The 13,222-nt window shown below is 36.8% G+C and overlaps 2 protein-coding genes across 3 annotated transcripts in view; one reads left to right on the top strand and one right to left on the bottom strand.

Moving 5' to 3' along the window:
• fkbpl (FKBP prolyl isomerase like) overlaps positions 1–1,561 on the bottom strand; it is a 53,165-nt gene extending 51,604 nt beyond the window's left edge. For both annotated transcript variants that reach the window (XM_059332732.1, XM_059332734.1), the window contains exon 1: positions 1,479–1,561. The gene's annotated coding sequence lies outside the window, so the exon portion shown is untranslated. The remainder of the gene's footprint in view (positions 1–1,478) is intronic.
• On the top strand, positions 1,154–12,996 carry LOC131971332 (putative helicase mov-10-B.2). Its single transcript, XM_059332729.1, has 22 exons — positions 1,154–1,231; positions 2,888–3,099; positions 3,775–3,868; positions 4,003–4,150; positions 4,672–4,876; positions 5,842–5,925; positions 7,004–7,163; positions 7,276–7,430; positions 8,238–8,405; positions 8,617–8,723; positions 8,822–9,021; positions 9,962–10,065; positions 10,424–10,521; positions 10,606–10,704; positions 10,894–10,999; positions 11,125–11,242; positions 11,345–11,536; positions 11,877–11,945; positions 12,039–12,164; positions 12,350–12,438; positions 12,520–12,624; positions 12,732–12,996. Exons 2-22 carry the CDS (start codon positions 2,903–2,905, stop codon positions 12,745–12,747), a joined length of 2,640 nt encoding a protein of 879 aa, XP_059188712.1. The 5' UTR covers positions 1,154–1,231; positions 2,888–2,902; the 3' UTR covers positions 12,748–12,996.
• The last annotated feature ends 226 nt before the right edge of the window (positions 12,997–13,222 follow it).

The raw sequence follows: 13,222 nt of genomic DNA, 5'->3' as shown, positions 1-13,222 counted from the left end.
GATTTTGCAACTGAAGCCCAATGATGCCAAAGAGGCAAAACGTGATTCAAACATTAAATATAACAACCAAAAGAAATTGAAATACTTACAGAAATATCATTGTGCTACCATAAATATTATGATAGGCACTCTAACCTCACAAAGCATAGCAGACACACCCTAAGTCCTTCAGAGAAGTTACTGCAAGAAGAGTGAAGAAACCAAAGTTAATCAAATCAATCTTAATTTATATAGCCCCTTCCAAGACTGCAGACAAATTGCCTCACAAATTAAGAGATAGTGCAAGCTACTATAATTCTAAAATTGTAGACCTACTTAAAGCTTAAAGCATGGATCTATTACATCCATAGTTTAAATGCACTGAGCAAAAATGAGTGTGCCTTGCCCCCTAGTGGCCAAAGTTCAAACGTAAGAAGAAGGGGGAAAAGGGAAAAGAAAAGACAAAACAACCTGAAACGTTAGTCAAAACATTTACCATCAAAGATCTTTCTATTTGGTAGCATCGCGGCCAAAATTCAAATTAACTTTCTTTCACGCTCTGTCGTACGGTTAAATCTTATCCATCTGTGGGGGAAACCCAATCAAGTCCCTACTTTGCCTGGCAGAGAATTTCCCCAACGCACATTATTTATAACCTGATACTATGATGTAATGCACTTCTAAACACAAATCGTGCCTGTCACATCATCCTCATTTAAGTATGATGCCTTAATGTTTTATTTGTATTATAATGATGATTGTAACAATAAAGAAAAAAGAGCATCTCCCCAAGGAGCCAAAGACATAAACGACCATGAACTTAATATATTTCTGGTGTTTTTTGACAAGCTGATTTATGAAGACCTAAAACATAAACAAACAGTACTTAGAATGTAGAAATGCTCTTGTCTAAATGTATAGATTTCTATAACGTGATAAACAGTTAAACATGCACATATGTATAACAACAACAGGGTGAGTTGGAAGTCTTCTACTTGTTTGGCACTGTTGTTGCAAAACAAACCAAATTAACATTAATCTCAGTATGACCCTAAAACCAATCGTCTTTGCTACTCCTAAACTAAACATAAACATTTGACATCACTAGAAGTAAAAGTAAACATTATTGCATTTGCTAGGATACAGTGAGTCTGATTATGTTTATCTTCAAATCAACTTTATTTTAAATTTACTTAGCTACTCTCCAGTCTCCCTCCCGTCCTGCTAAAGTTGCCTGTTCTCTGCCTACAAAGTAAGTAATATAAGTTAATTATTATTAATTTTATATGCTTATTTTTCTGCCGTTTTTGTGGTTGAGGTCAAGGTCAGCTAATTAGCTAATGTTAGTGCTGTTTTCGCAGATGTTGGCAGCGATAACATGTTATGGTTTTAACTTATATAACGCTAAATGTTTGCATTAGCATAAGTATAATGGTAATTACAGATGAACTGTTGAAAATAAATTACTGGCTAAAGCAGGCAGTTAGGGTTATACTTACCAATACACCTAGTTATCTTATGTTGTTTATAAGCTTAACTCGCATCATCTGTGCCAAACTTGAACGCTGCTAACTTTAGCTTTCCTTCTGGTGTTTCACTGCCGCCTAGGGAATAAATGTAACGTCACTATGGCAACAACTGGCTAATTAACGTTACTTGACTTGATAATTAGTTTCACATTGCTTGAAGGGGATTGGGGCCAGGTAGGAGAAAAAAATAATGAGGGGGATTTTTTTTCATGATGCAGTTACAGAAAAAAATCGAAATAAAGATATAAAATAAAGTCAACTTTTTGTGTTCTGTTATATCGTCACCCAGTTAAAATTATGAATTTTTTGAACATGCCTTTGTGACTTAAACAAGATATGGTAACACTTTATTTTGAAGGTGTCTACATAAGAGTGGCATGAGCGTGTCATAAACATGACATGGGATGTGTCATGAACATTAATGACACTTTGAAGTAACATTAATGCTCATGATACTTGTCATGTCATGTTTCTGGATTCAGAATTGTGTGACTCTTATGTAGGCACCTTCAAAATAAAGTGTTACCATATCTTGCTTAAGTCACAAAGGCATGTTCAAAAAATTAATAAATTAATAAATCCGCTTAAGTCACACACTTGACATAGGCCATTATCTTAAAGGAGTAAAATCACATGATCTGATCAACTGAGGATGTAGGTGATTTTACCATAGGTGGCCAGCGTCATGAGGAGATGATTTAGGCAAAATAAAAACCCAATTTTGACAAAAAATGATTATTTAAACAGTGTGACGATATTGGAATTTGCAGATTCGTTGCTCTCGCGTCAATAAGTCATCATCACGTCTATCCAAACAGTTAGATAAGTTAAACTGCAAGCTACAACCTGATTTTCATCATAGCTCCTTTCCTCTCATTCCTCCTATCTGGCCTTAATCCTTATCCATAAAGTCTAACTGTATGTCTGTCAGCCATGTTAATATAATTAATACGGACAATGGTGGAATGTAATTAAATTATGTAATTAAGTACATTTACTCAAGTACTGTACTTCTTTGAACTTTATACTTCTACTCCACTATATTTACATTTTTGGGTGTTATACTTTTTAATCTGTTACGTTTATCTGACAGTTTTAGTTACTTTTCAGGTGAAAACATGAAAATTAAAGTGATTTAGTTTAAATTAAACCTCATAACAATATAAAATGAGCCCTATCTTTACCAAATTAAAACGCTGCTTGTACACTATGAAAGCTTTAACATTACACATTAACACAAGCATATTAAAAGTAGAAACCAAAGGGATCACATGACTGATGAAATGTTAATGCCAGCACATAGGTCTTAGGGATTTGACTCATGACCGCTGCAGACTGTGAGTAAGCCAAATGATCCTTTTCTGGTTACTTTTTTTCAGTACCAACAAGACCCAATGAGCTCACTCAACCATCAGCAACGGCAGACACAGATGTGGCCTCTGGTGTGGTCTGACCGGATCACAAAACCAGGAAAATCTGGTTCCTGCAATGGGCCACAGAATACACCCGATACTGAAGCACTGATGGCTCGGCATGCACGCAGAAAGATACGAGTTTGTCTAAAAATGGCAAAGTTATTTCAGCAATACAGGTTAGAAGGTATTCAATAAGAATTCTTAACTCAGATTTTACATAGTAAAACTGATGAGCAAAGGTGCCATACCATTCAGGTTTAATCGCATTATAGGGTAACATTTTAAATAAATTAATGAAGTTAAGTTCAAATGATCAGTGGTCACACAGCTGGATTAGGTACTTTTTCTAACGGTAAGTAATCAACATAAATAATCACCTATTCCCTGTCTGGAAGCACCTTTACTGCTCATGAGAAAGCAGATATTTGTAGTTATTTTCTAACCAGAACAAGATTTTAAAAACATTTTTTGGGTTCAGTAAAACTTTTTGTAACTGTTCCCACCTGTGAATAACTGTGGCACACACATAAAACAAACCCTGCAAAGCCCTCAAACCCAAGCAGTGTAACCAACTTTCCTCTAATGTGGTTAAGGGCTTTGAAGGCAGGTGCCATCTTCACAACCATTATTGTGCATCTCTTCGTCTTCTGTGCAAGGCAGGTTTTGCAGTGCTTCTGCCTCTGCTGCCTGTATTTCTTTAGCTGATCTTGGTTTAGCAGCACCCAAGTTAGGAGGGATAGTGGCTGGAAGCACTAAAAAACAAAGTTTAATCAAACCTTTGCAACAGAATGTTTGGCATGTTTACTTTACATATGATATAATGTTGTATTACTTGTCGTCCAACAACACAGGGCTCAGCTGCACTCCAATAAACACGGTGTCAGCGTGTCTTCAGACCCTCCGTCAACAGATGAAAAGATCTGCCTCACTTTGTATGAAAACCGGGTGAGGTTACAGTGATGTTGCTTTTTAATGATTTAAGATGAGGAATATTTGAGATTATTAATTGTGTGTGTTTAAACATATGCATTGCCCGTGATAATACTGACTATGTGCATCTAACTATTTCTGCCCAACAGAAAGTTGTGTTGTTCACTGTGAAAAACTCTGGTATCAAAGAGGTTTCTTTAAGTCTTTGGGCCTCTGACCTCGTGAAGAACATTTTCACTGTCAAAGACAGTCATGGAAACAAAATCAAAACTATGAAGCAACTCCGTCTTAGACCAGGTAGGATGAAGACACACACATAATCATAAGTCCCAACCTGCTAGAGCTCTGTACAGTTGTCAGTGAGTGTTTAATATTGACACTGGTGTACATTGTGCATGTTCAAGGAGTAATACACAAACAGCACAACTAGTGACAAAACAAACACTCAAACAATGTGCATAGTGCATAAAAAAAACAACCAAGGAATTCAACAGCTGTTGTACAGTGAATGAAGGACCGAAACCATTTTTTTGGCCATGTTACACAATTAAAGTATGCGTCATTTTGTATCCAGTTGAGACAAGTGACTATTTATAATCCTTTTGTCATGTGCAAGGTTAGGCTCACCACAAACAGCTCTTACAAAACAATAAGTGGTTTGACAAGAAAAATGCTTTTCTAATGAAGGAGAGAAGCCACGATTTGGGATAGTTTCCAACTTTAACATATTCATTACTTTTATTCACATTTCACAGAGTAACAATACTACTTATATCATTCTTTCTTCTAATTTACTTTGTCTCCCTTGCTCTTTCTAGGAGAGCACTATAAAATCAAGGTCCATTTCTACTCACAGCATGACGGCTTCTATGAACAGCTACTGGTCTTTCAGTTTGAAACACACCAGCACAGATTTGAAATCATGCGCCTCTTTGAAGTCACACATCGAACATCTTTTAGTGAAGAGCCCGTCCCTGCAGCCACAAACAACCTCGACCTCCTAAATGTGACATGGAATCAAAGGTATAACACATTAATATCATGTAAAAGTCATGTTATCTATGTTAGTGTGTTGATTACACTGTAAAGAATCACTTCATCATCATCCAGTACTGTACTTTTTGTGATATATTACACGTTTGAGAATCTTAAAGGGACAGTTCACCATAAGTCAAAAATACATATATTTTTCTCTTGCTATTTATCAGTGTGATTGTTTTGTGTGAGGTGCTGAATGTTAGCATTGTTGTGTTGGACCTTACTTATCATGACCATAAGTCTTAACTAGGTCATGATTTCCAGATAGACACATTGCTATTGAGTTTTTATGTATTGTTTATATTGTATATATGTATTATTTTTTAGCGCTTTAAGCACCATAAGTGCCATCTAGTTCTTTTATATTGGAGCCCCTACAAAAGTTATTAGGCCCAGTGGCAAGAACAGTATCTTTTAACGAGGGTTGGGGCCTGGTGTGGGCTGGCGGCCAAGTGTCTTTTAACAGAGCCATGGTGGGCCAGTGACAGACTGATTAGCATTAAGGTAGAGCATGTAGTTTCTGTGATACTTGAATTACTGACATTTTGGATTGCAAGCTGGTGAGCTTTCCAACTGTTTCCAATCATTGTAGCTGAAACTTAGAAACATCTTTAAAATCTGGCAACAGAGAAGGCTTCTCTTCTCTAAATAATACTCAGCAACTCTCAGCAAATCTAGATTGATAAAGAGCTCTTCTATAAATAGAAGGGGTGAACTTTTCTTTTAATAACTTCTCTCGTTTCCCCTTTCAGACAGAAGAAACCATGAAAGAGTAAATGTGAAAGAATTTTATATGATTTTCTGGTTCCCCTCTGACAGTCATTCACATGGATCACTGTGCCACACATCCAAATTTGCATACAGCAGGTTGCCACAATTATTTTTCACTATTTTTATGAGTCAACAAAGTTATTACTGTCGTGTGTTCCGCCTTTGATTTTCCGCTGCAGTGTCTCAACGTTGCGTAGGCCTGTGGTGGAATTAAAGAAGTATCCGCTGCCCAATGATATAAAAGACCTCAAGAAATATGTCAAGTAAGTATTAAAATGTGCCCAAACACACACACACTAAATGAGAATGTGAATATAATTAGTCCTAGAATTAATTGATTGTATTAAGGTAAACCAATTCCAGTGTTTGCCCATGCTCATTGTGGCATAATGTAAATATTGAGCTTGTCAGGGCAATGTTTTACATAATGCATAACTTTAATATTCAAGTAAAAGAAAATGAGTCTATCATTATAGTGACTCATCTTTGAAATAGTCTCACTCCACCCTGAGCAAAGAGCTGTTAAAATTAAATAAACAGTTAGTGAAAATACAGAATCTCAAGCTAAATGGACATGCTGCTGCATGGCACACTGCTGCTGTGGGAAAAAAAAAAATTGAATTACTCACTGAAGAAGTATTTTAGTGATTCACTATATTGTGACAAATTACATACACAATATGTGTTCTGTGTTATGAGTGTGTTGGCTATATTTACAAAATGTAATATATATATATATATATATGTGTGTGTGTGTGTGTGTGTGTGTATATATATATATATATATACACACACACACACATACACACACACACATATACATATGCTAAGATATAATTATTATTGCTATCCATGAATTTTCAAATTTACTGTTTTACAAATAAACTGTGAAAATAGTAAAACACATTGTTATTTCTGGATTAAAATGTCAAATTATCGCTATTTGCTTGCATTCCTGAACAGAAAAATGAGTTTTAGTGGTTGAATGTTATGCTTGATTAATTTCTGAAGCCCAGTGAGCCAGCTCAAATGTGAGTATTAAAAGGTGAATCCAGTTTGTTATTTGCCAAATAAATAACAATTTTAACAAAAAATAATAATAACATGGTCTTATAAATTCGTTAAGCACTGTGTCTGTGTGTGTGTGTGTGAGACGAATGTCTGTAATATATAAATAACTCCAATAGAGCAAGTTTCAGACTTAAAGTGCCTTGGCTGATCTGTAATAAGTAAAATACAAAAGAATAATGCAACATTGACCCATACGCTTTTAAGGCAACAGGTCTGCTATACACCTGTGGAAATGATTACATTTTTCATGTTTTCATGGGATCTCTTGAGGGAACTGAAGAAGGAAACTTTGAACTGGAAGAATTACAACAAGAGGTTTGAGTTGCTGCTGCATCTGGAAGAGCTTCAGGAGAAGACAGAGATTGAGATCTTCAACCAGGAAGGGGTCTTGTTCAAACACCAAAGCATCCCAGACATTGTCACGCTGAAGGTGATGAATCTCACACACACACACACACACACACACACACACACAATGAAGACTGACGGCTGCTAACAACTCTGAATGAAACTGTAAATTAAACATCAACGTTTGTCTTCAGATTGCAGATGCCTCTCCAAACTCACTACTTAGGCTGTCCAAGGAAAAAGTGCTGGCGACTCGTGTGGACCGGGCGTCATTCTTTTTAAATACGTTTTACAAAGGCTGGGTCCGTCATGTAGATGCGGAGCGGATCTACCTGCAGTTCGATGACCAGTAAGAACAGACCATCTAAAAAAATCTCAAATCAATCAAATCTATAGCTCACTCATATTTGGATGCTGCTCTAAGTGCTGAAGTGGCTAAACGATAAAGTTCAGATTGTTTCTGTTTCAGGGAATGCATCACTGTTCAATAATTAAGCAGAGACAAATCCTCATTTTTCCCCAGTCAGTTGTCTTAAAAACTTGTGTTTCACTACTGCTATTGCTCTAATCTAAGCGCCTTTTCTGTGACTTGAAGTAGGTTCCCACGTTTCCTCTGGGTGGTTGATCCTGTGGTTTACTATAGCTCTTCAAAGGCATTATAGGACAGTAGTACTCTTATTATTTCTAGTACTGTATGGACAATGCACTAGAAATCTTCTTCTTCTTCTTAGTTACTGTGTTGGGTGACATTTTATAATGACCATCATTAATAAAAGTTAATAGTAGTGTAAGTTTAATGTTATCAAACAACATTTTATCTACTAGATGGTCGCCCATAAAGTTAGAATGAAATATTTTTTACCTCTTTCCATTAAATAACTGTGAATATGATTTATTCTTGACAGATAAAGTGTATATCTTCTCATTGTATTGATTTCTTATTACTACCTCTTAACAGAGGATTATGTCTGAAAACAAAATTATTCCAACTTTATGGGCAACCGTGCATATTAACTATAGCCTGAAATTGCCAATTTTTGTAAACCATCTATAAACCCCCATAAACTATAGTGTTGTTAATAATTAGTAAACATTGCAAATGATCACATCATTGTTTGTTAACTGTATTTTGTAATGATGACATGTGGACTTGCAGGTTAGAGAGATGGTTCAAGGATGGCATGAGATTTCGTATTTACTTCGTTCTCAACCGTATATCGCTGCGTGTCCAGCACAGAGCAGTAGAGCTGGCGTGCAAACGTGAACTGGAGGAGGTGTTGTTCCCCACTGGACAATTCTCTTTCCACCATTCTGAGCTGCAAAGGTCAGACTACCTCAAGGTCACGATCCCTGGAAAACATTAAAAACATGTGATACAGACAAGGTCATATTTTAGCGCTAAGTCATCGACTGGGTCACCATTTTTCCTTTTATCCCATCTAAATTCAGTTTCCCAGTGCATGTTCACACAGGGGAGTCTATAGACTGTGACTCTGCTCTGATATCTGACTGCACCTCTGTCTTTCTGTCACTAGGATGACAAAGCATGAGATCAACCCCGAGCAGTGCAAGGCTGTTCAACACATTGTAGCTGCCTCCGCGAAACCCGCCCCATATCTGGTATTTGGTCCACCCGGCACAGGTACAGTACATACATGTGGGTTGTGAACGTCTCTTGATGCTCAAGTACAGATTTTTATTTACATTTAGATTAATGGATTTTTCACATGTACTGGGCAGGCAAAACAGTGACTTTGGTAGAAGCCATCAATCAGATAATGAAAACACACCCAGAGTCCCACATCCTGGCCTGCGCTCCTTCCAACAACGCAACTGATCATCTCTGTGAGAAGATTCTGGAACGAAAGCTGGGCAAGAAGATTGTGTATCGCTTGTATGCCCTAAGCTACCCTGTGAAGAATATCCCCAAAAATATAAGGGTCTGTATACTCCATAAACCTAGACATTAGCCTAAAGACAATGCAGATATTTCACTAAAAGTCATATATATATGCCACAAAATTAAATTAGGATTGTTTATGAAGATCCACAAAAACATACCAATACATAATAGTTCTGAAGAGCAACATCAAATATCATCTGTCACATCCTATTGTTTTTAACATTTTAAGTGAATCATGATGCACCCTGTGTCCTATAAGATCATATTGGCCTGTGTGTTCTATGCAGTGGTGGAAATAGTATACAGATCCCTAACTTAAGTAAAAGTATTAATACCACACTTCAGAATTACTCCACTACAAGTAAAAGTAACAAGTCAGCATCAAAATGACTCAAAAAGTACTTATTATGCAGAATGAACCCACTCAGATTTATATATATATATATATATATATATATATATATATATATATATATATATATATATATATATATATATGTATATATATATATATATATTGTAAATATATAATTTGATTAGTATTATTTATGCATTTATGTACGTAACGTTTACATTTTCATTAATAGGCTCATTTTAACTACTTAATATACTGTTATGAGGTTTAATTAATAAAGAAAAGATCTAATTACTTTTTATGTATCATGTTTTTTTATGTTAAATCTTGACCTGAAACGTAACTAAAGCCTTTGGCTAAATGGAGTAAAGTACAATATTTGCCTCAGAATCTAGTGGAGTACATAAAATGGAAATACTAAAGTAAAGTGCAAGTGTCTCCAAAAACTACAGTACTTGAGTAAAGTCACATTCCACCACTGTTCCTATGATCTACAGTTTTCTTTCTTTTCTTATAAATACACATGCTGAATTCTGAATTTGATGCATTGTGTTTAATTTACACTTTTAACTTTTTTGTATTTGTGTCTATATTTACGTACATGCTTTGTGGTCTTCTATAGCACTGCTGCAACCTGAACTTTGCCGAAAAAGGACTTTTGATCCCCTCCAAAAAGCAACTGATGAGGTATAAGATCCTGCTCACGACCCTGCAAACCTCAGCAAGGTACAGTAATCCTTGTGTTTGCTATAATCCTCTTTAGCCAATAAAGACTTTTCACAACAGGACACATATTTAGACATTTCACAGCAGGAGAAGCAACAATCCAAGTAATCATAAAATAAATTGCTGCAATAACTTTGGGTGTGCCATTTTCAGATATTGTGAAAATGTGAATACTGGCTCAATAGCACGGCTTACAAAATTACCAGCCTTTGTATCACCATTTATGTCAAAAAGTGACACATGAGTGAGAAAATAAACAGAGTGAAAGTAAGTTAGAGAACCCTCATGTCATGTGCACTTGTTTCTACAACTGTAATTCCTTGATAAAAATGTTAGGATTATCTCTCTCTCTGTTCAGGCTACTGTCAGGAGGGATTCCTCCAGGTCATTACACCTACATCTTTGTGGACGAGGCAGGCCAATCTACAGAAACAGAGTGTATCATTCCTATAGCAGGTGACAAGCAAGCTGTTTAACATACAGTATTTGATGTTATTTTGTATGAGGTAAGCCCTTAATATTTCTGTGTCTGGTCCAAAGGTTTAATGAATCAACAAAAATGCCAGGTGGTGCTGGCTGGAGACCCCAAACAGCTAGGCCCCATCATCACATCCAGAGTGGCAGAGAAACATGGCTTGAGTACGTACGCACTATGTATACCTGTTTGAAGAATCAAAGCTTTATTAAATGCACAAAAAAAAAAAAATTAATAATCAAAGTAGACGCTTCTACCTCAACAGATATTGGACTTATAGATCACTTGCTTGCTTTTTGAATGCTGTTTATTGCTTGTACCTAAGGAAGTTTGAAGACATTTACTCTGTGCAGATGTATCGCTGTTGGAGCGTCTGATGGACAACGTCAAACTTTACAGGCCACATGAGACAGACGGGTTCAACAACCGCTTTGTGACCAAACTACTGAGGAATTACAGGTGTGGAAGTGGTGATGCTTCCATTTGTTGTTTAATCTTCTTAAAGCCTTCTTTGATACCTCTGTCCATTTGCCCATGCTTTGTCTAAAGTTGTCCCTGTCTTCTTTTCCTCTTCACTCTCTCAGGTCCCATCCTGCAATTCTGAAAATTCCCAATGAGCTCTTTTACGATGGAGAACTTCAGCCTTTTGCTGACAAAGTGACATGCAGTTCTTACTGCAAATGGGAACGCTTGCCCAAAAAAGTAACGTTGACACAAACTTGCGCGCGCGCACACACACACACACACACACTTGCAGTCCTCTCTCTCCAGCCCTATTGTCATTTCTCTCTCTCCTTGCCTCAGGGTTTCCCGTTGATCTTCCATGGAGTTGCAGGAATCAATGAACTTGAAGCCAACTCGACGTCTTATTACAACATGGCAGAGCTGGAGGTGTTGAAGGAGTACTTAAAAGCCATTCTGTGTCATCTTCACAAAGTGGGTGTGAAAAAAATTGGACCAGGAGAAATTGGCATCATTTCCCCATACAGAAAACAAGTGAGTGCTGCAAAATGCAGTGAAATTACTAGTTTAATAACATCACTACTTCCCAAACACTGGTGACGGGACACCTCAAACAGCAAATACGGTTATTTATTATTAACTATTAATTTTTGTATTATAAAGCATTTACATGCAATATCATCTCAGTATATAGTCTATGGGACAAACAAACTAAACATACGGTTTAAATCATATGTGCAGTGCCACTTTCCAAAATGTCCATGCAATCTTTCTTTAACAATACAGTATTGCATCAAACACTGTTGTAACCAACGGCACATCTGGCAATCTGGGTAATCCAGTTAATATCGTCCTATTTTTTGTTTGCCAATAGGTGGAGAAAATCCAGAAAGCCCTTCAGACGGACAAAGATCTCAAGGAGCAAAACTTGGAAAACATTCTGGTATGGAGATAGAACATAAATCTATGTTTGTTGCAAGTCCTGTTTGAGAGACATTTGGGATATGCATCAACCGTGCACTTATGTTTTTCACAGGTCGGATCAGTGGAGCAGTTTCAGGGAAAAGAGTTCAACGCGATTCTGGTGTCTACAGTGCGCAGCGGTCCAAAAATGACCGCAAACAAGCCACTATTCACGTTAGGCTTTATTGACAATGAGAAGGTGAGAAACATGAGACACAAACACAGTAAGTCAAGAACAACAGATGATGTTCATGCAAGTTCACCAGACTTAATTAGAATTTTGAGCAACTTGCTGCAAACACTTCTGAGAAGAAATTGATTTCTATGAAACTCCTAATGCACACTCATGACTCATACTCACACTAACTGAAACGTTCTCCTCAGAGGTTCAACGTGGCAGTGACCCGAGCACGGAGCTTGCTGATTGTGGTGGGCGACCCAAGAGCCTTGCAAACTGACCACAACTGGAACAAGTAAGTCCTCATCAGTCGTATTCTCCTTCAGTGGAGAAGAACAGGTTGGACAAAAGCACTTTTAAAACCTTCTCTTTTTAGATTCATCCATTACTGCTTCAAAGAAGGGGGTTACTGTGGCATTGCAGTCTCTGACCAAGAGGAAGAGAGGGAGGAAGAGGAAGAGGAAGCTATGAGCCTCTGGTGGTAAGATGCACATGCACTTTGTAGTTACTGTAGTTACTCTTTTTATTCTGAAAATCATGTTGAAAACTAAGCGATGTTTGGGTTGTCTTTCCATCTTTGATCTGCAGCAACAGGGGAGAGTGATTCAGCAACAGCTGGAGCCCTGTTGAAGGAACCAGAAGACCTCGCACACTCATCTTAGGCTCCAGTATTTAACATTGTGAAAAGTGAGAATAAAGGACTGGTTGAGAAACTGAGGACTAAGTGTGACACAAGCCAGAACTGCCTGTATAGAAGTATAATTTCTTGTAGAATTTTATTTAATTTAAATTTTAAAAATATTTTTTAATGGCACACAACTAGAAAAAGAAGTTTCCAGTTAGATTGACTTTATAATTTATATATATTTATATGTATATTTCTCATATACAACATTAGAGAGTTATGTTAAACTGAGCTATTAGACATAAGTCTTCTTCATTTTGATGAGCTAATACATAATGTGAACAAGACTGGATAATTTTAAGCCTAAAAAGTTTGCAACTTCACCCCTGGCCTGTTTCTTGACTTCTTCATCAATGCCTACATCTCACAATACCTCTCAGAAATTCTAATTAAT

Source organism: Centropristis striata, chromosome 5, assembly GCF_030273125.1.
Source record: "Centropristis striata isolate RG_2023a ecotype Rhode Island chromosome 5, C.striata_1.0, whole genome shotgun sequence".
In the NCBI taxonomy this organism is placed as follows: domain Eukaryota; kingdom Metazoa; phylum Chordata; class Actinopteri; order Perciformes; family Serranidae; genus Centropristis; species Centropristis striata.
Note: the sequence above shows the minus strand (reverse complement) of the source record. Positions and strands in the feature narration are given on the sequence as shown.

Bases quoted from the DNA above. Each gene is read 5' to 3' on its own strand.
- LOC131971332 (XM_059332729.1), top strand. From the start codon at position 2,903: ATGAGCTCACTCAACCATCAGCAACGGCAGACACAGATGTGGCCTCTG. The intron at 11,000-11,124 runs GTGTGGAAGTGG...TCACTCTCTCAG, and splicing joins AAACTACTGAGGAATTACAG to GTCCCATCCTGCAATTCTGA. The intron at 12,165-12,349 runs GTGAGAAACATG...CGTTCTCCTCAG, and splicing joins GCTTTATTGACAATGAGAAG to AGGTTCAACGTGGCAGTGAC.